Genomic DNA, 20,843 nt, shown 5'->3' with positions numbered 1-20,843 from the left:
CAATGAATCTGTCCCCAGTTGCTGGCCAGCAGGCACCACTGTAATTTCTGAATATATTTGGGACTTTTCTTTTGGAGGATCCTGGGGCCTGATTTTCTGAGTGACTATTGATAACAACAGGTCAAAAAAAGTCCGAAAAAGAAACATATAGAAGATTGTATTAAATTTAGAATGAGATTCTGGATAAGATTTTTGCATGTTCTTCACCGAATACTTACTTCTTAACACAACCATTAGGAAACAAAAGATAGCAGTCGCTTTCAGTGTACTTAGATTGTCTGTTTTCTTCCTTTTATCTACCCAATTTTTGCAGTATTTTACCAAGCCACACTTTAGGTTAGCACAAATCACCACTGCCTCCATAAAAAGCAGTTTTGCACTGCCACCACTTTCTTGCTCCCCCCTCCACGTTACCCATTCTTGGGCAAGCACAGGTGTTTATCTTGTTGCATGGTGAACTGGAAATACTGAAAGACTAATCAGCTTTTATTTCCCACACTAGTTTTAACCTGGGTCAATTCCCCAGTGCAGTCCATTGCTCAACACACAAATATTTGGGCCACCTAAGGTGCAAGATAGGGAAGGGAGCAGAGCAGGAGGAAGGTGAGGCTGCTTCTTTCAGTGACAACGTTGCCCTTGCTGGCCATACCTTAAAGGCACATAAGGTACCACACAAACCGAACCTATGCTTGTGCCAAAACATCCTGTGAGCATGCTCAGAAAGGACAGAAATAAAGTTACTGAACAACCGATACCACAGATCTCCACTGCGATAGCTGTGCACATCAGCCACATCAAAGGTACAACAGCTGACACATCTCAAAACACACGAGATGTCAAAATGTCCCCCTCCATCCTCCCACCTCGGTCGCCATTTTCCCAACATGTAGCAGCAATTGCTAGCATTTTTCTATCTGGTACCTAGAGTTCTAGGTTATTGCAAATCAGTAACTGGAATAATTTATGAAACCCTGATATTGTGATGAGTTAGATCCATCTCAAATACATGGGAATTGACACGGATTTGACTCTAACACGGTTTTGTATCTTGCTGGAAAACAATTTTTGAGACGGTGGCATCGAGTAGAACAAACAACTTTTTTATTCTGTACGCAATAACAGGATTCTTGGTTAGAACTTAACAAAATCTGACTTTGCTGAAATACTAATATAGATTTAATCAGCTCAGTTTAGCTAAATCCTTATTAAGATGTGTGTAATGACCACCCCGTGTTTAACGCACACTAGGATTCTGAATGAAAGCTATTACAGAAGAAATTCCCAAATGACCTCTAATAATTTTCCTCAAAATGGCAGAACATCTATCTGACCTCCATTTTTTAAAAAATAGTTCATTAGCATCTGGATACAAATATAAGCATCACTGTGTTTTGCGGAGGCAGCGTTCAAAACTTTCACGGGCAGGAGTAACAACCTCAACTAAGAACTGGCCCCTTCAGTTCTGCAGTGACCAACTAACCCGGATGGCATTACTTAACTTCCGCTGATCCTATTATGGATTTTAAGATGCAAATGCCACGCCGGTGAGAATTATGCAACCTAACCCCCCTAATACATATTCTATATATAATCCTTCTGTCGCAGACTCGGAGTCCTGCTACACTCCACGGCTGCTCCTGACCACCTCCTTCATCAGAGACACTCACAGACACCCCCGGAACCCTTTCAAGGAATGGTGAATAAGCAACGCATGGATGTACGTGTGAAAGGCCAAACGAACGCCGGCTCTACCTTCAGCAGTAGTATATGAGAAAGGCGTAGGTACCACTTAGGCGAGTATGTTTTGAAACATAGAGCAGGCTGCTGCCTCATCGTTATCACTCCTGGTTAACTGTGCATTTTTAAGACTAGTGTCAATCACAGAAGGACAAACGCTGGTGAGTTTGGGGTGCATACATGTGTGAAAATTACAGAAATACAGACACTCAAAATACAGATTATTATTTCACTTACATAGGTTTCTCCTTGCATGTTACATGGCTTCCTAATTACATACATCACCTTCATATTCCTTTAGTAGTGACTGTTGCCTCCCGATTTCTCATTTAAAAGGGTCTCCGGAAGCAAGGTCAGAGAATACTTGCACCTCAGAGGTCCACAGCGATCAAAATATTAGAGTGGAGCAATGGCATTGAGGTATAAATTAGTTCTTGTAAAGTGCAGCTAAAGTAGGCGTTGGATGTAGGAAAACATCAAAAGCAATATTAAAAAAAATCGTACTTTTTAACCGCATTTGTCCCACTCCATACTGGGCATATCTGGTCTCCAGCTAAGGGGCCATCCCTGTACCTAAACCAAAGAACAAGTACACCTCAGCAGCTCTAGTGAAAAGTACTAGAAGCTTTCATTTTTAGAGTTATCTTTTCCAGGGCATGTACAAGAAGGCCAGATTTCAACTCAGGATATTTAAACTGTACAGTCTGGAACATCAGAAAGCAGAGAGGCACGGAATGTACGAAGAAAGACAAGACCCCAAATCATGCGGTGCTTGGGACACGAAATGGCCATTTGTCTCAGGTTTCTGAGCAGTGGCCCCCATGCCAGGCCCACCTATGCCGCGACTGCACAGGCAGGGCTCACGCATGCTTCTGAAATAAGCTGTTTACATTGAAAACACCCAATTACTTATTTCTGCTCCAAAAAACCAAACCTGGAAGGTCCTGAAACCAACTACTGCTCAGCAAAAGGACACCAATACTCCAGGACTGAGTTCTCTGACCTTTCCAACCTGGGCAGAGGTAAACAAACAGGATTTAAAAATCCAGATACAGACCAGGGCAGGTTTTCCGTCCTCTTTATGATATTCAGGTGAAGGGAAAGAAACTGCTTACAGGACCTCTGCCACCCATACTGCAGCTTGAGACTGCTTGCAGAAGCTGAAGAGCCAGCACAGGTGAAGAAGCGGTGGGGTCTTCTCCTCCTACCCCCTCCAACAACTAGAAGTCGCAAGAGTCTCACCTTTTCTACTGACGACCGAATACACATTTTATTCTTAATAAAGACATAAAAACCTTACAGAGACTGGAATGATTTGAAATTATTTGTGGTATATTACCAAACAGTTCATTTTATTGAATCGCCATGACAAAATTTATTTTTACGGTAAATATATTCAAGGAATTTAAAAGAAAACCCCAGGTTAATCCTTCTTGTCATCATTGTCTCTTTCTTCAGGCGCATCTGAATAGACCTATGCCACCGTCTGACAAACTCAGATGATTTTTGAGCATTCTTGTACAGGATTATATTAATCAAATAATCTTAATAAAGCCACTAGCTTAGAGAATGCTAAATATTGCAACTTTGAAGCCGGGAGAAAATGAGAATTAAATTAGCAGGAAGTCACATTATCTGCCAGTCACAAGACAGGAAGTTCTCTGAAAGGATTCTCATTGCTGAGTAGAATAATACTCTGGCCCCACAGCTGAGTTTCAAAACACGTGAGGGAGGGGTCCCATCAAATACTCCATTTGATTCATGCGAATTGTAAAATTGTACAAAAATGGGTTTGCAATGTATTTTTCGTATTTGGACAAGGTTGTGCCATAAACAACTAATCCATTTTCAAGTGTACTTCTAGAAAAAAAAAAAAGTTTTTACAAAGCAATTGGAAATTTTCCTCTAAAAGCCTCCCAGGTGAGGAAGCAAGCAGTACTACGGCAGGTTTGAGATGCGTGCCGCTTGAAACCTGTGTTACAGGCCCTTTATCAGAGAGGCTGGGATAGCAGTTTACTGTAATTCCATTATGCTTATGGCAGACCTCTCCTATAGGAACACGGAATTCCGATACACAGGAATATTGCAACCGAACATGAGCTATCTAGAAACAAAATGTGCCTTTTCTTGCCTGCTACAAGATAAATTTACGTTTAAAATGCTGACTAACCACCCCTCAAGATAAAAACCTGATGGAAACCGTATAAGCTTTTTCCTCACCGCAACATTTTCTTACAGTTTTCAGTCACATAGAAAAAGGAAAAGTCTTCAAGAAAATTCTTCGGACATCATTATGACCCACAGAGAAACTGTACTTTGAACCTTCGGCGACAAGTGGGAATTTCCTTAACAAATACCCTCGATGAATGGACCACTGCCCTGCTTCTGCGCACCCGTGCGGACGCTGCAAGGTTGTAGCCTGGCCTGCGAGGATGCGAGGCACTCCAGGTTCCCTTGACGCGGTGAAAACTCTTCCTCCTGATTTCCCACGTCCCGGTCTCTCCCTTCCTTGGGAAAAGCAGCCAACCAGCGGTAGTGTGGGAATCGGACACGTCGTTACCAGCAAGGGAGCTCGATCCATCTCTCTCCAACAGGAAGAGAGAACAGCTCATCGCTGCTCCTGCGACACCGCCGGAGCTGGGAAGAAATCCCGCAGTTACAGGAAAAACTGAAATGGGATTAGAGTTGACAGAGAAGGCTCTTGGAGAGCAGCTGTGAAAAAGCGAGGAAGCACCCAGGAGGCCAGGGGTAGCGAGCGCACGCCAGGGAAGTGATGCCTCTTACAGCGGCACCTCAGTATTTTACTCCTCCATAAATTTTCGGGCAATGAGATTTATCGGTTGGGAAGCACCGCATACAAAGGCTGGTCAGGAAGAAATCAAAATCCAACTGAGAGACAAAACCACAGTATAATCTTTTATTATAATCTAATTTACTTGATGGTCTGACTCATGATTTTTTGAGTCCTCCGGGTTTGCAGCGCTGCTCCACTTTGCCGTCAGACCAAGCTGCACGTTTGCCATCGAAGCTCCTGAGAAGGGATCTGGGTTCGGTTGCTGCTGCTTCGTGATGGCACCGCTCACCTAGACCAGCTACAGGCGCTCCCGTCTCACCGGGCGCTCGGAGAGGCCAAGTCAGGGTCTCACACGCCCTCCCCCGCCACCGCCCGCCTTAGAACCGCTCCCGGGCTCAGAGTTAAGGAACGAGGGGCTGACAAGGCTCCCGCGCCCACGGGGCAGGCGAGCCCCGCACCGCCTGCCGGGGGCGGCTGGCCGCTGACGGCCCCGCACGGCGCCCCGCAGGGCAGACCCGGCGCTCCCGCTCCGCCGGCCCCCCGCGCCCCACAGAGGCCGCCGCGCGCCGAGCGCTTACGCTCGATTCGGCTCAAAAAGTAGGAAAAAAAAAAACCGAGTGGAAACGCAGCCCGGCGGGCACCGGCCGCACCTCGGCCGCGCCCGCCACAGCCCCCCGTCCGCTGCGGGCCGCCGCCGGGCCGAGCCCCCCTCCGTTCTCGCCACACCCCGGCGCAGGGCGGAGGCCTCGGGGGTCGGCGCGGCGCAGCCCCCGCACCCAGCGGGGCCGCCCAGGGCTGGGGGCGGGGAGGGGGGGGGGGGGCGTCCGGGAGCGGGAGCAGCGCCCCGCCGGCCCCGCGCCCGCCGGGCGGGAAGGGGGGCGCCTCCGGAGCCCCTGCCGTATCCCTCCGCGGCGCCGTGCGTGCCTGTGCGGCGCGGCTCCTCGGGAAGCGCGTGTGGCAGCGCCGGGGGGGAGGGAACTACTTTCAGGAAACTCGCGCGCGGGGTGGTGGGGGCTGCTCGCTTCCACCCCGCTCTTCCCTCCTCCTCCTCCCCCCACCCCCCCCGCCTTTCCCCCGTGGTTATTTTGGATCAAGCCGTGGCGGCGGAAGGAGCTTGAAGTCAACGCTTCCGCCCAGTTTTCCTGTGAGGAGGTGGAGGAGGAGGCGGCGGCCGCTAATGGAGTTGCTGCCGGCGGAGAGGGAGCGCCGCCGCTGAGCTTCCCCGCGGGGTCTCTCCCGCCGCTCCCCCGCGTCCCGCGGCGGGGCCCCGCGCTCGCCCCGGCAGCTCCTCTCCCCGCGATCCCGTCCCATCGCCCCCCTCCCCGCTCCGCTCCTCACACAAACAGCCGTGACGCATCCTCCCTCTATCCGTCCGTCCGTCCCCCCCCCCCCCCTTCCCACCCCCGGGCTGGTTTAAAGCGCTTCCCTCCCCCCGCCGCCAGCCTTCTCCTCGGGCCGGCTCGGCCTCCCTCCGCCGCGCTCGGCCGCGCTCCGCCGGGGGTGGGAGAGCCCCGCCGGGCCACTCGGTCCCCTCTCCCCCCCCCCCGCCGCCCCGGCCCCGCTGTCTGCAGGAATTTCTGCCGCCGCCGCCTGGCCCGGCTAGGCGCGGGAGGCGGCCCAGCGAGGAGGAGGAGGAGGAGGAGGAGGAGGAGGAGGAGGAGGAGGAGGAGGGCAACAGCAGCGAAGGCGGCCGCAGCGGGAGATGAGCTGCAGCGGGAGGACGGTGCGGTGCAGCTCTTTGCGGCGGGGAGCCCTCCCTCGTCTCCACCGGCCCGCTGCCCTCTAACTGGGAGCAGCTCCAGAGCAGAAGACCCCCGGCTGTTGCTGCCGTTTGCACCACTACCTTCATCACCGTCTCGAAAGACGGGGGGGGGGGGGGAAATACGCTCCAGCGCCCGACCACAGGATTTCGTGTTTCCAGGATAAAGATCGCTGCCCCCCCCCCGCCTTTCCCCCTCCCTCTCCCTCGCTTCAGGCCGCTGCCCGTGCCCTGGCCGGGGGCGGCAGGCCGGGGGGGTAACAATGGTGAAGTTTCTGGCGAGTTCTGGCTGCGCCCTGGCTGCGTCGGTGCTGCTCCGTCTCCCTGTCGGATCGCGGTGAGGAGAAAATGAGCGAAGAGACGGCGACTTCTAACAACGAGTAAGCGGCCGTTCCCCCCCCTCCCCTCCCCTCCGCCCGGGCCGGGGCTCGGCCGGTCCCCCGGGGTCCCCCCCCCCTCCCCGGCCCCGCGGGGGCCTCTGCCCCCGCACGTACGTGTCCCGGCCTGGCCGAGCGCGTACTGCGCATTTCTGCCCGTGTACATGGAAGCCCAGAAGCTCCCTCTTTGTGAAGGAGCTCGGGGTTGGAGGGGCTGCCAGCCGGCGGCCGGCAGCGCGCGGCTTCATCACAGCCCGGCAGCGAACGGTGCCGGTACCGGTGGGGTCTTGGAGGGGGAGGACGGGTCTGGAATGCCCAGAGAGGTATCGGCACGTACCGCCGCTGACAATATCCTATTACTTGTAGATATTTCACATGGAAACTAGTGTGTGGGAGCTTCATCCTGCAGGAAACTGCTCCTGAATTTTAATTGGATGAGTCAGTCAGTGTAAATACAGCTTAAACCTACCCTAAAGCCTTTTTGTTTTTTTTTTTTTTTCCTTTTAATGAGCTCTTGGGACTTCTTTTTTTTCCCCCCCACCAAAAAAAAAAGAGGAAGGGGGCAGTTCGAGGATCTCTTAATATTTCTAACGTGACTGGTTTGGAGGAGATGCGGAGGAGAACGCGCGTCCGTGCGGCTGTGCCCCCCGGCGTACGGTCTGTCTTTGAAACGCATTTTGGGTCGGAGGAGATCAGTATTTGTCAGAAGACATCCGACTTCTTTATGGCGCTGAAAACCAAATGCAAAGTATTTCGAAACTTCCAATATTACCGGGAAGTTCAGGGCTGATGGCCGCCGTGCCCGAGCTGTGGCGTTACGGTTCGCGATGTCGGCGGTGGCTCGGGCCGATTTTATGAATGATGCGGTGCCGGCCGCGGCCATGGCGGCGGGAGGGAGCCGGGCGCCCATTGTGCTGGCGGCCAGCGCCGGGCCGGGGGGCAGCCGAGCGGAGCGGACGCACCGACAGACAGACAGGCCGACCGGCCGGCCGCGGCCGGGCCCCCTCCGGCGGGGGGGGGAGGCGGATTTCTGCCCGTGAGGGGAGCCTGCGCACCCTCCCCCGCGCTCCCCGGGGGCGGCGTCGGGAGCCCCGCGGGGAGCGGGGACCCGCGGGGAGCGGGGGCCGGGGATGCCCCGCTGCCGGCCCCGGGCCCCGCGGGACGGGGCGGGCGGGACGGGGCGGGCGGGAGCCGCTGCGGCGGCCGCGGGGCCGGGAACCGGGGCCGCCGCCGCCATGTTTCCTTTTTTTTTGTGAATCGCTCTCATTTGCATACCACAATCTCCATTCATAAAAAAAAAAAAAAAAAGAACAAAAAAAAAAAAAAAATATTGCTGTCATCACCGCTGACCTGCGGCAAAACCTGCCCTGCAGAGTGCCCGGAGCTGCCGCTCCTGTGCTGAGGAGCGGCCCGCGGCTGGCGGAGGAAGGTCTCCGGGACCTGCTGTATTAATATGTGCTGTTCGCTGCTTGTTGACACAGTTATGTGGGAAATATCAGCTCGGGGAGGTGCTGGGAGCACGTGATCCGCTCCATTCATAAAATACCTGGCTGTCCATTCACAGTGCAGTACAGTGTCTGCATTCAGCAGCCTCGCAGATCAGACCTGCATGGGAAGGGAGAGGCAGCCAGGGCGGCAGGTTTATCAGAGAGGGCTGCAGAAAGAGGTCTTATGGCTGCGAGCAGAGGCTGCTGTAAAGATGGGGAGGGGGGAGTTGTTGTTGTGGTTTGTGTTTGTCCGTTTCCTGTAAAGGAGCATTAGTTCAGAAGTACGTTCTCACTGTATTGTCTAACATTTAAGCAGGGAAGAGGTTTATTCAGAAAACGTTGAAATATTTTCCCCTCCAGAAATACTGACTCAGAAGTAAAATACTGGAAATCACATTCGTTATTATGAAAGCGTTTTCAAGACAGTATGATAATCCGTTCTGGGTAACTTGCATTTTATTGAACAGTGCTGCCTTATATCTGCGAGATATCAACGTAGCATAGAAGGAAGTCAGTCGTACCTATTGAGACATCTGAAAATGTTGCCTACTGTAAAATACAGGTACCAGTCAAGATAGCTAAATTGATAGAAATCAGCAACGCAGTTCATTTTTTGTCAGTTTACTTTGAGACTTTTACGGCAGATTAGCTGTCATCATTTCTCCTTAACCTCTGCCGTGGCTGAGGAGACCCCTGAAATATCAGAATAACAGGAAGGTTTTAATATGGCATAAACCATTTAGAGGTCAGTGTATTAACTTTGGTTTTAAATATTTTGAAACCTTTAAAAAAAAAACCAAATGAAACATAGTGATGAAGCAGACAATGTGTTTGTTTGACATAACTGTTTCGTGGTTGCCCGTGTTAAAACGGTGATGTTCGCTGCTCATGAATACACTATTTCATTATCTTAACAAATTACACTAACATGATCCTTAATTATACATTTGTGGAGTGGAGGAGGCTTTGTTGTTAGTGCAACCTAAGAGAATACCTGAAAGATTAATAATCGTTACTTAAAATGAGAACGGAAAGCTCATATACAGTATTTGGTTTGAGTTAATTCAGTGTTTTTGCAGAGCTAAATGTATATAACCTTACAAAGCACTATAAACAGTGCTTTTTCTCAAAGAATAATTTCTTTTTACTTTGGTTATTATTACATCAGAAGAAAAATAAGAAAAGTATTTCTCTCCGGATTTCAGTTGCTTTTTTTGATAGCATTTTTTGGCGAGGCCAGAGTCGTCGTTCCTCTTTGGTTGATTGTGCACGTAGCACGAGCATGTCACTTTAAATTATTGGGAAATATGATTGAAACTCCAAATGAGCGGTTTGTGAAAATAGGGTAGATCTACACATTGAAATTCATCATATATTAAAAGTTCACTGTGTTTTAATTTTATCAGTATAGTTGATGACATCAGCGGCCTTGAATTCATTAAGAAATCTCTTGGCATATGAGGGCGAATACGGGTACTTTGCAATGCACTTTGTGTCATTGTGGCTACTGGGAATATTCTGGTAATTGAGCGCTAGTCTTTGTTTATAAACCTTCATTTTATGGAGTAAGGTATAAATACTTATGGTGCCTAGAGTTTGATCTCTGTTAATAATGTTAAATTCTCAGTGGTGGTAGGAAAGATTAATTAAAAAGCTGCATTAAGGACTACTAGGTTTCTTGTCAGTCATGAGCACACAGAAGGCAGCCTTATAAAACTCTGATTGCAATGGATGAATCTTCGTTGGTGATTTTTACATTGTTCTTGTAATGATGTTGTATTTGTCAGGTATTAGTTAAATGAGGGTATTTCTCTACCTCCGGATAATTATTTTTCTTTTCCCCCCAGTGGTGTTTTGCAGTCGGTGTGGTCAGCATGAACACAATGTTGTGTTCACAAATACTATCAGTTTTTAAATGAAGGAATTAGTAGGATTTGTGGGCTTGTGGGCCAATTTGCTGTTCATGCAACTTAACAATGTCAAAGCAGGCAGGTCAGCAAGCACCGAATTCCTGTTTTAGTGGCAGATTTAATTGCTGTCGAGAAATGCTACTGAGTTAGGTAGAACAGAATAATTCTTACGTTACGTAGTCCCCATTCGGTAGGGATGAATGATGACAGGCTTAAGATGGAGTCTGAGTTGCTGCTATTGAAAAGTAGGAGCACTGCTTTATTGGCTTGTTTACTTTCCTCTGTATTGCAGGTGGCCTCTTTCTTTTTCAGGGAATGCTTGTGCTCTTGAATTATAGTCAGAGGTTTCATTATGTACTGTATTTTTACAGATTCAGACTGTCATATGCTAATTGTTTTGCTACATAAATATACGTACTCCTATACTCATTCTCCTAGATAATTTAATTCAAGAGATTATAAATTAAAGACAGTGTATAGTAATGCTGTATGCTTAAGAGCCTCTGGATTATGACGTGAACATCCTCAAGTGTTGATTTGAAAAAGTACAGCTGAACTAAATTTTTAAAATAAAATACCTACTTGATATGTTCATGTTTTCCTACAGTATTTGTGAAAATACTGTTTATACTTCATTTGTGCTTCAGAATTCCTTGTATTACAAGCCCAGATACTGAAGGATGAACATGAAATCATATTGTAGAAAGCAAAGCGAACAAGTGTGGTTTTATTAGTTCTGAGAGGATTTTAACACATTTCTGCAGGCTACTTTTCTTTGCTATTTAGGGCATGTATAGACTTTGGAGTTCTTCATCACTTAACGTAAGGAATTTGTAAAAAGTAAGATTTCTTTTTTTTTAAGGAAAGCATCTTTTAAACCAATTGATTATATTAAATCATTGCAATTCTGATGTATTTTCTTTTGGGGGACTGGTTCTTTATAGAGACCTGGGGAGGCTTTTCAGTCTTATGGACTGCTTCCTGCTGTCTCTTCGGCTTTATGTTACATGGCACTGTTTTGAAGGTGGAACTGAATTTGCATGTTACATAATCTGGGAATCAGGGGGTTTTGTTTGTTTTGGTTTGGGTTTTTTTTATTTAAAAAAGGTTCACCTTAGCAACATTCCTTGATTACTGTGGTATTGCAGAAAAAAGCTTTCTGCGTGTTTCAGTGTAATGGGAGCTAGCGATAATATTTGAATTTTATAAATGAGTTGTGTTTCCCATGTTTGTTCACTTAAGATTTAATGTTCTTGAAGTGTTAAAGTGGCAGCGAGGACATCAGCATGCGTTTGAAAAGTAGAGACCTTTCTTGAAAGGGCTATATCTTGACAGGATCAGAAGTCGCAGGATTAAAGCCCAGGGCATTCCTGGTGGTTTTTAGGCTAAACACTGGCATTTTTGTTTGTTATTTACCCATTCTCATGTATATCTGGAGAAATTTCGTGCATTGGTGATGGCTTGATGAGGTATGACAAACACGAGAAACAAAAAATACTTTTTGGAATATTGACACAAGTTTAAAAAGGAGACAAAGGAAATATTTTTTTGGTTTTTACTTCCCTGATTAAAAAAAAAAGTAACTATGGTACAGCATACAATGTAAGTTGTCTTAAATGGTGGCGCTCTAATGTTTAAATGTCTGCTTTCTCTCTCTTCTTTCTCGACTGGAACACGTTGTAGTTTCCTTAAAGGAATTTGAGAGGCGGCTGGGAGTTGCCATGTTGCTTCGGATCCCCGTTTCTTTATGGATGCGTTAAAAAGGAAAAATCTTTGTCTTTTTCTTCTCTGTTCTAATGTGCAACAACATATTAGCAAGCAAATTTTAACTAGCATGGTTTGCATGGCTACGGACTGGCTGGAATGGGTTGTTACGGACTGGCTGGAATGGGTTGTTACGGACTGGCTGGAATGGGTTGTTACGGACTGGCTGGAATGGGTTGTTACGGACTGGCTGGAATGGGTTATAAACAAAAACTAAATGGTCCCCGAAAATGTAAAATTTGTTCCTCCTTTCTCTCCCTTAAAAATATTAATTCCTTTTTCTGAAAGCACTTTTAGTTGTGAAATATTTATTTATTTATTGGCAATTAATGAAGTACAAATATTCCACATTAAAAGTCAATAAGATGTAAACATATTTGCAACATTTTTTTATACTTTCTAATACTTTGTTAGGTGTGTCTTCTAACTAGTCTTGGCATTCGGCAGAAATAATCTTCAGCAATGCTTGTTTTCTGAGGGAAGGAAGGGGACTGGATGCTCTTTTGGTATGCCGTATTAACATATATTTCTAGACTTAAGACAATTCCAGCACATAACTCTGTTGTGCTTACTTTTCCTGTACACAGTTAAGAGAAGATTTGATTTTTATTTTTGCTAGTGCTTAGACTATTTTGTAAAATCTGTTGGCTATCACTGCTGCCTCTGGTTTTTGTCATACATGAGGTCATATCGTATTGTGTGTGGTACCAGGGTAAACATGGTATCTCTTCTACTTGAAAAATATCTGTAATAGGAATCAGTCTCTAAGACTGTGGTAGTATTCCACAGCACTTACTTGTAGGAAGTAAGCAGACATTTTAAGTGCATATGTTTTCACATCTTTTCAAGCTTATCTTTTACATAATGTTTATGCTCATATCTATGATACCAGTTTGTTAAAATAATATATATTCATTTATTTATATTCAGTGATTTATAATCACTCTTTTTCTCCTATGTATGACAAGAAAAGAATAAATAAATTAAAAAAAAAAACCAAAAAAACCCCAAACCAAAGCAGATCTTCAGATATGCGAAGGGGGCAAAAAATGTGCGTTTGAGTAACAAAATTGTTTATAAATGTGGCTCTGATCAAATTATAACTGACTCGCCTCACACAATTGCAGGCCCTGATTCCCAATGCTGCAAATAAGCTGGGGAAAATAATAATTTAAAAGTCCTGATATAGTGATGATAAATGCATCTATATATGCAAGGAGATCACCAGTGCATTTTCTCTAAGAACTTGATATCTTATGACAGTAAATACTTCAATTCAAACAGGGAAAATAGGCCACAGAAGCTTCAGCAGTTGCTGTGCTCCATTCTGCATTGCTGCCTGATAGCAAATTTCCATTCAGAAGAAAAATATTCATGTGTGCTACACAAGAATTTCCCAAATGTGTACTGTTGAAACATCTAAACCACCTTAAAAATGAGGTGGTAAAGATCTTTTCTTCCCCCCCCATGTATTTGTTGTTTGAAAATGTTGACTGCTGCTGTTGGTGATATTTTCGTGAGGTGTGGAAGTCTTGTAATCTGTACTTCTGCTACAGCGAGTCACTCACCTGTTCGGAACCCCTAAAGAAATTCTGTGAGCTGATGTTTGGCTTGAATGATTTGTGAGAGCAGGCGCCATTAAAGGCATCTATGAAAAAGTTGTCCTTTTTTCTTTCTCTTTTTTTTTTTTTTTTCAAAAGAAACTCCAGAAAAACAGTGCCAAGTAAATAGGTGCTCCCCAAGATGATCTGACAGATGTTGACAATTACCCTTTTTCTTTGACTTGTACTGATGAGTTGCCACACTAACTGAAGTTTGTCAAAGCAAAAATGAAACTGATTTATTTCCGTTTTAGTAAAGTCAAATGCTGTGAATAAACAACCATAGCAACAAGAAGTATCAAGAATTTCATTAATAAAACAAGAAATTACTAAGAACTTGTGTCAGGTTTATTAAAAATTGTTACTGGGACTGACTGCCTTCCCTAAATAAACTCAGAATTGTTAAGCTATAACTCTCAGTGAGGATTCCTGCCTGGGTTGGTTGTTTTGGGGGGGGGGTGTGTGTGTTGGTTTGTTTTCCAGAAATTGTGCAGAACTGTTCTGGTGAAGTGGTGTAATCCTTGAGGGCAGAAGTGATTTCTCTCTCTTCAACCTTTTGAGAGGATTAAGTAAGGGTAATGAAAGGTGGGAGTACAGATCCTGCTCTGATTTAGGAATTTTTATGTTGCTTCTCAGACGTGGTGAAGTACTCTGTGACCTAGGTACTTCTGTCTGTGCATGGCATGCCTGCTCTGGATCCCAGTACAGCATGCCTTAATATGAAGCCTGTGACTGAGGCCGGTGTATCGTGAGCCTTGAACAGGAGCACGTTTTTTGAAAGGTGTAAAGCGGCTAATTCAGGATTTAGAGTTGAGGCCTATGCATTTAAAATGGGAAATCCTGGTGGTTTGTTTTTTTTTGTTTTGATCTATGTACGTGGCTGACCTTCTGTACCAAACCTGTATGCTTTTAAGCGCTAGTTACTGTTGTGAATTGCTGGTCTTTGCTCCCTTTAGGACCAAGAATAGATTGGAAGTTTCCTAGTAGGGTAGATTTAGGATAGGTATGTTTGTGCCCTCTGCAGGGGGCAATTTTATCTCTCATCACATAAATTCCACTTGTAGTTCAAATGCTACTGATGCTATGCAAAAAAAATTTGGGGGTTGCTGTCTCTTACTTCAATTTTGCAAGATTTTAAGAAAAAAAAAAAAACTGTAGAAGAAATTATGAATGCTGCTACCAGTGGTACATAATGAGTGTGCCAAGGGAATGCAAAATTGTAAAATGAAATGCTTGAGAATTTTCAGGCTTGAGAACTAAGATTGTTGTGCAAATAAAATCCATGTGGCCAGGGGGTATGAATTTTGATGATTTTGATAATGAGACGGAGCCAGGAATATAATCAGATTGCCTGGGTTCTGCTCTCAAACCTTTGATACTAGGGAACGCCCTTTTTTTTTTCGGTGCCTTGGCTCATTTGCTGCTCATCCTGTGCCAGAGAGGGGGACTGCACTTTCTGATCACGCACAGGTGGTGCTGTGTAATTGAAGACTGCATCTTAATAAGCGTTAAAGTTCTATAAATACTAATATTGAAAAGTAAAGCAATGTTATAACAAGTTTGTTAGGCTTTCTTTTCGTATGTTTGTTTCTGCAGTTTAATCTGGTTTTAGTCTTTAATCTTCAGATTTCAACCATGGGAGTGTTTCAGATGTTGGTAATGTTGCTGTAATTCTATCCAGACTTGTAGCATGCTGTTTCTTATATTCCTTCTGCTAGCATGATTTTCTTAATCATTATCTGAAAGTTGGGGGTTTGGTGTTGGGTTTTTTTTCCCCCAGTTTGGAAGTGTAGTATGAGAAGTTTTTTTAGGGAATAATACATTTGTTATGTTGACTTGCTTTTGGTTTGGTTCTTTGAAGGCAATAATGACATCTATTATGAGAAGTCCTGCCACTATGGGTGCCTAGCACGCTAGTGGCGGAGTGCCCGTTAGGCTGTTGACATGTACAGGTGTATCTGCTGTGGAGGCACCTACTGTCTGGATTAACATTAAGCCTGGGTTTCTGTGGTGTCACTCGTCTACCCGCAGGAATAGCGTCATACTTCAGGTATGTAAGTACAAAGTACTTGCAGCTTTTATTGAAATAAAAATGCCAGTTGCTTGTCATTTCTTAACCAGTAAATGTTTTTCTAATTAGATCTCTTTTCTAACTGTTATTTTGGCAATTGGTAGGTAAAGTGTGGTGGTGTTAAAAATTTTTACGATGTCCTGCTCTGTGGTTCCTGAAGAACTTAAGAGTGTCTAAAATCATGTTGTTATTACACAGCTGTTCTTATGCATTAAGGCCATAAACGTCCTGACTGAATCTTGTTTCATCTTCTGCTTCTTTCTGCCTCCAGAAAACTTTTTAATGGATGTGTAACCACTGCTTTAACAATCCTGTGATGATCTCTAGCATGGTGCTTTCTGTATTTATACTGAACGGGTCTAGCTTAAAATATCTTACATTGTCTTAGCTGTACTCAACTTGACACATCCTGCAGAAGAGCCCCCATATGCACCTTAAAATGTACACGCTTTGTTACTATGGTGATGGAAGAGAATCGTGCATGTTAACAACCCCGTGTTAGGTAATGGAGGATTTGCAGAAATCAGTTAAGCATTTTCCTGGGGCACTGAAAATTGAGTCCATGACTGTACCTCCATCCCAGCCTCTTGGCTACAGGCATGCTGAGGGAATGTTGTTACGGGATTAGACGCTTCTCTGTTTTCAGGTTGTTCGAGGGGTGAAGAGGACTTCTTGGCAATGGTTTCAGAAGAAGCTGAAGTAGTGTTGCCTTATTATGTGCTTTTAAGTATCTTATATACTTAGGGTGCTCTGCACGGTGTAAAGGAGATGCTTCTGCAAGCATGGGTATATCTGTCGCTGCAACAAAACCAGTTTTGCTTTTCTTGGAACTCCCTAGGTTGATGGTGCAGGAATTCACTACCTTTCATTTCTTTGTTATGGCTGCCTGCAAATCCTGCGAAGGGAGAATATGTCCATGTTCATTTCCCTGGGGCAAGGTAGAAAACATGAGGTTGTCATCTATTAGTTAAATTCTAGATGAAGAGCAGGTCTATTCAAGTAAGCTATTCCAGAACAAGACATGAATTTAGAGTGCTATAGTTTAGTATAGTGTAATTTCCTGTGGGGGCCTTTCATTTTCCTTCTTCTGGAGTGAGCTGTGGTTAACGAGGGGAAAACTGATAAGTTTAGTTGTCTAATTAGAGGAGCTTTTCAGAGTCTCCCTTCTCTGCTGTACCTTTTTAAAACTCTCGTTTTCTTTAACAGTTATTTTGTTATCTGTGTGTGTATATATAAATATATACACACTGCTGAAAGCCACATATCTGTGTTTTGAAGTACATTGGCTTTTAGACAGACCCGTCCTTGTAGGTTTTGTTTTGGTTTTAGCTTTTTAGTAAACATTTTTCTGAGCGTTTCTCTGTATTTGTGTTCTCATACAGCTTACCCTGAAAAGCTTCTCTAAAAAATAAGACACTGGTTAGTGTCTCTCTCTGACATTTTGACTGGCCCACTGAGCACCCTTACAGGTCTTAATACCAGGGTTTTTGCCCTTGAGCAATGCTAGCAAGAAGCCTGGTTTTTGCCACTCTGGGACAACAAAAACATAACCCAAATAAAAACGTGTTTCCTTTACTGTAGAAAGACAGAATGCTTCCCACAGGCTATGAGTTCATTCTTCTTTCAGCAGTGAAAGGAGAAGACATTACAGAAACATTGCAAATCAAGGTTGAGTGACTTCTCCACTACAGAAAATTCAACTTTTTTGACGTTTGTGAACAAATCTTCCTGAAGTAGAACTAGTTATATGTATAGCTTCTTTTCTGAACAAAATTAAAACGTATAGATTAGACTTGTGGAATAACTGGAAATAAGTTTACCAAATCTTCTGTTATTTCAGCTGTGTTTTTAGGGCTGAGCAGCTACTGGGATTGGCTTTTCTTTTGGCAAATCTGTCCTGCATGAGCTTGATCCTCACAACTGAAGCTCAGTGGATGAAATAGAAGCTTTAAGTAAGCTTTAAGGTCTTCGTGTTCCTTCCAGCTGGAGGGTGCAAACAATGAGCTCTGATCAATGTATCATCCCAAATAAGGCATGATGATCCAAATCTCTGCCGCGTGTTTCAGGAAAAGATCGTTTCAGTAGAGAAGTTGCAAGACATATCCAAATCAACTTTCACATGTCAAAGGAAGGAACAAGTGTCACTTCTCAAGGGCAAGAGGAATTTTGGCCAGCTTTTCGAGGTCACTTCACAGTTTGTATCTAAGATAATTATAGTTAGATAGTGCAGAAATCATAGTATCCTGCAGTAGAAGGGATCGGCTTTCTAAATTTTTTTTCTTGTCTAACTTAGTTACGCATTTTATAGTGGAGAAAGCATAACTGTAATTTCCCAGTTACAGGATTAATATCTATTATCTGGGCTGTATTTGGTGAGATGGGATATTTTGCAGTTTCAGTATTCCTCAGCTGAGACAAATACTCCCGTATTTTGTCTGTATAATAAAATTGTATATTTGATTCCTGAGAAATGCAGTCTTAACAGTTAAATTGAAAGATGCTGTTCAAGCTTTTACCATTAACAAAAAAAAAAAAAAATCAGTTTGGCTGTATGGTGCTTTTAGTAGGATGCAGCTTCTGTTGTCTTTATTTATACTGGAAAATGGTGTTCCCCAAAGAATTATTTTTGCTTTCTTCCACAATGAGTCCTTGTTATAGCTCAGCAAATAATTTTGTCAGGAATTGCTTCTTTTTGACTTTGGGATATGTCCTTTGGCAATAACAATGCTGGTCAAAAAGTAGGAAGCTCTCCTGGTCTCACCTTTTCTTCATGCGTTATTCCAGTAGATCACAAGGAGCTCAGATTGGTACTCATCAAGGTTTAAATAGCCAGGTGGTATTTGTATGCCTTTAACTTCCATAGAAAGCATGATCAGAAGTTGCTCTAATCTGGCAGCAGAAGTAGGGAGGATTATGTATTACTCTGTCTATCATTTTTTTTTAGGGTTTGTTTCTTCCTAATGATAAAACTTCTGTTCATTCATCCTCGGTCTCTTGAACTCCGTTATATACAGTTTCCTTCACAAAGGACAATGTTTGTGTGTGGTTCATCCATTTCAATATGTAGCCTTGCAGCAGCTGTTGCCCAGTCTGATGGTTGAGCCTGCTACCAAGTGAGGTTCCAAGATCCACAGGGATTATTAAGTTGAATTCACTATTAATTATACTATTAGGGTTTGCATGAAATTATCTGTCTGTAGCTCTGAAGGGCTGGAAGTTGATACTGCTTTGTAAAGCTATGCAGAAAAGGGTACTCACAAGAAAATCTTCATAATTCTGTGGGTGTTTTTGAGATATAAATCTGAACTTCTTTTTAAATGCCCCCTCCCCCAAGTGGTATGAAGTTCTGGAGTGGTATAACTGATAAGTGCTATGGGTGGGTTTGTTTTAATGGTTTTTGATGGACTATTTACATAATTTGAAATACTTAACTCTTCAGAATGGGTTTGGTTGGGGTTTTGTTTTTTTTTTCCCAGATCCTTTCTGTCAACCTGTGTTGCATAAGTACACAAGCTATTTAAAATAGAAATAAAAAGAATTCCATTAATGCCCTGCGTTTTACCAACACTGACAAATACAGTTTCACTAAATAAATAGGACCGGTGCTGTCATTTTGACACACAAAATAACTTTGTCTCTGTGTAGTTAATAGCCACCTCTTAGAACATCTAAAGCAAATTTACAGTTGACATCAGTTAATGAGGGAGAGTGGGAGTAGATTTATTTAAAAACCACTGAACTGCTCACTTGTTTGCTTTTTAATGGTAAAGCAGATCTGTCGTTTGAAATGGTTTGGGAAGTTTTTGTGACAAAGCAGATGATGGTTCAGAACTACTTGAAAACTACAAAGGAGTCAGCTATAGTTTCTCCTTTCTGTGAGACTGGAAATCTTCCTTAGAAAATGTTCAAGAAACTTGATAACTAAGATATTGAAGATCTTTAGAGATGCAGTTAATATCTGCACAGAGTGTTCCAAGGACATCACAAATTAATAATGGTTTATTACTATATTTTATTAATTTGAGGTGTTAATGCTGCTATTACCTTAAGATATTAGTGTCTTACATAAAAACATAAGAATTGCCATAAGGGATCTGGCAAAATTCTTGTTGACATCCTTTCTCTGATTTTTCCACTTGCTATACTTGGTTAAATTCCATATGCATCTGTTTCCTCATCAGGAGGTTTGAGCTGAAATATATAATTTGTTTCTTGATTTTTTTTTTTGGTGGAAGACTTTACCATGTGGCTGTTTGGTAGGACTTCATTTTACTTCAGCAGCAATTTAGTTTTGGATGGCTTATCTGTTCGTAATACAAGTATTGTGTGTTCAGGCGTTCAGAAGTTGAAGTGAACTGAAATTGCTATTCCAGATTATTCAGTTTTAATCTTTTGGTATAGTTTGCTGTTCATGTTTGCATGTTAGAACTTGAAATTAGTCTTAGTATCTAAATGGAGTATTTCAGAGCATTGTGTACTGCAAGGGTATTTCTTTTCTTGAAGCTGCCTCACAAGAACCATGTGAATAAGGTGATAAAATGCTAAACATAGTGTTCTAGGGCAGAATTTAGCAACTCAGTTTTGTTAGGAAACGCATTGAATTTATGGTCATGTCGGTGTCAACTGCTTGCTTTCTGATGCTAAAATAGCGTTTTAGGGGAAGGAGAAAGGGGATTGCGAGGTGCTGGTGCTCTTGAACAAGGACCTCATGAGGCAGGGAGGGGATTGCCTGTGTTGCCTGCCTTCAGTCTCCATTCAGTCAGAGCTGGCTCATTAATACTTGGAAACTGCTTTTCTTTTTTAAGATGCTGCTTTATAGTAGATACTTCTGAGGTGCAAACAAAGGATTTCTTCAGTAAAAGTTAGGTAAACACTTCAAAATATCTGTGTTCCATTTACCTGTAGGTCTATCTGTCATTTTTGTACATAAAAAAAATGTGCTTAACAGAAATTGATTAATGCAAGGAATTTCTAACGGGTTATTTGGACCAAGGCAATATGAACTGTAAATGTGAAATCATACAGATTTGAGAGAGCTGCTGAGTATTTTAAATTACTTTTTTTCCCCTCACTGCTGTTAGTGTTGTTGGACTTCTTATAATTTACTTCTAAGAAATTGTTTACAGCAGAGCTGTTCTTGTCACATGCAACGCTTTCTCAGCTGTAAAATCTTGGTGATGTACCATGAGTGAAACTGTCTTGCTGTTTCAAGGTGGGATTAGAGAGATGAATGTATCAGATGAAAATAAAGGGGGAGAGGAACGGAAGGGCAAAAGGAAACCTGCTGTAAGAGCTACCTATAGTCTACAAAATATATTAATTCCTTTCCCCTTATTAGAGCTG

General features: G+C 43.8%; 1 protein-coding gene across 1 annotated transcript in view; it reads left to right on the top strand.

Moving 5' to 3' along the window:
- The first annotated feature begins 6,200 nt into the window (after nucleotides 1–6,200).
- The window catches only part of SPRED1 (sprouty related EVH1 domain containing 1), a 62,525-nt gene continuing 47,882 nt past the window's right edge, over nucleotides 6,201–20,843 (top strand). The window contains exon 1 of the mRNA XM_064460146.1: nucleotides 6,201–6,670. Coding sequence (XP_064316216.1) covers nucleotides 6,639–6,670 — 32 coding nt within the window. The 5' untranslated portion in view covers nucleotides 6,201–6,638. The remainder of the gene's footprint in view (nucleotides 6,671–20,843) is intronic.

The sequence above is a fragment of the Phalacrocorax carbo genome, chromosome 9 (assembly GCF_963921805.1).
Source record: "Phalacrocorax carbo chromosome 9, bPhaCar2.1, whole genome shotgun sequence".
In the NCBI taxonomy this organism is placed as follows: Eukaryota; Metazoa; Chordata; class Aves; order Suliformes; family Phalacrocoracidae; genus Phalacrocorax; species Phalacrocorax carbo.
The sequence above is the reverse complement of the archived record's forward strand: the minus strand, read 5'-3'. Positions and strand labels throughout refer to the sequence as shown.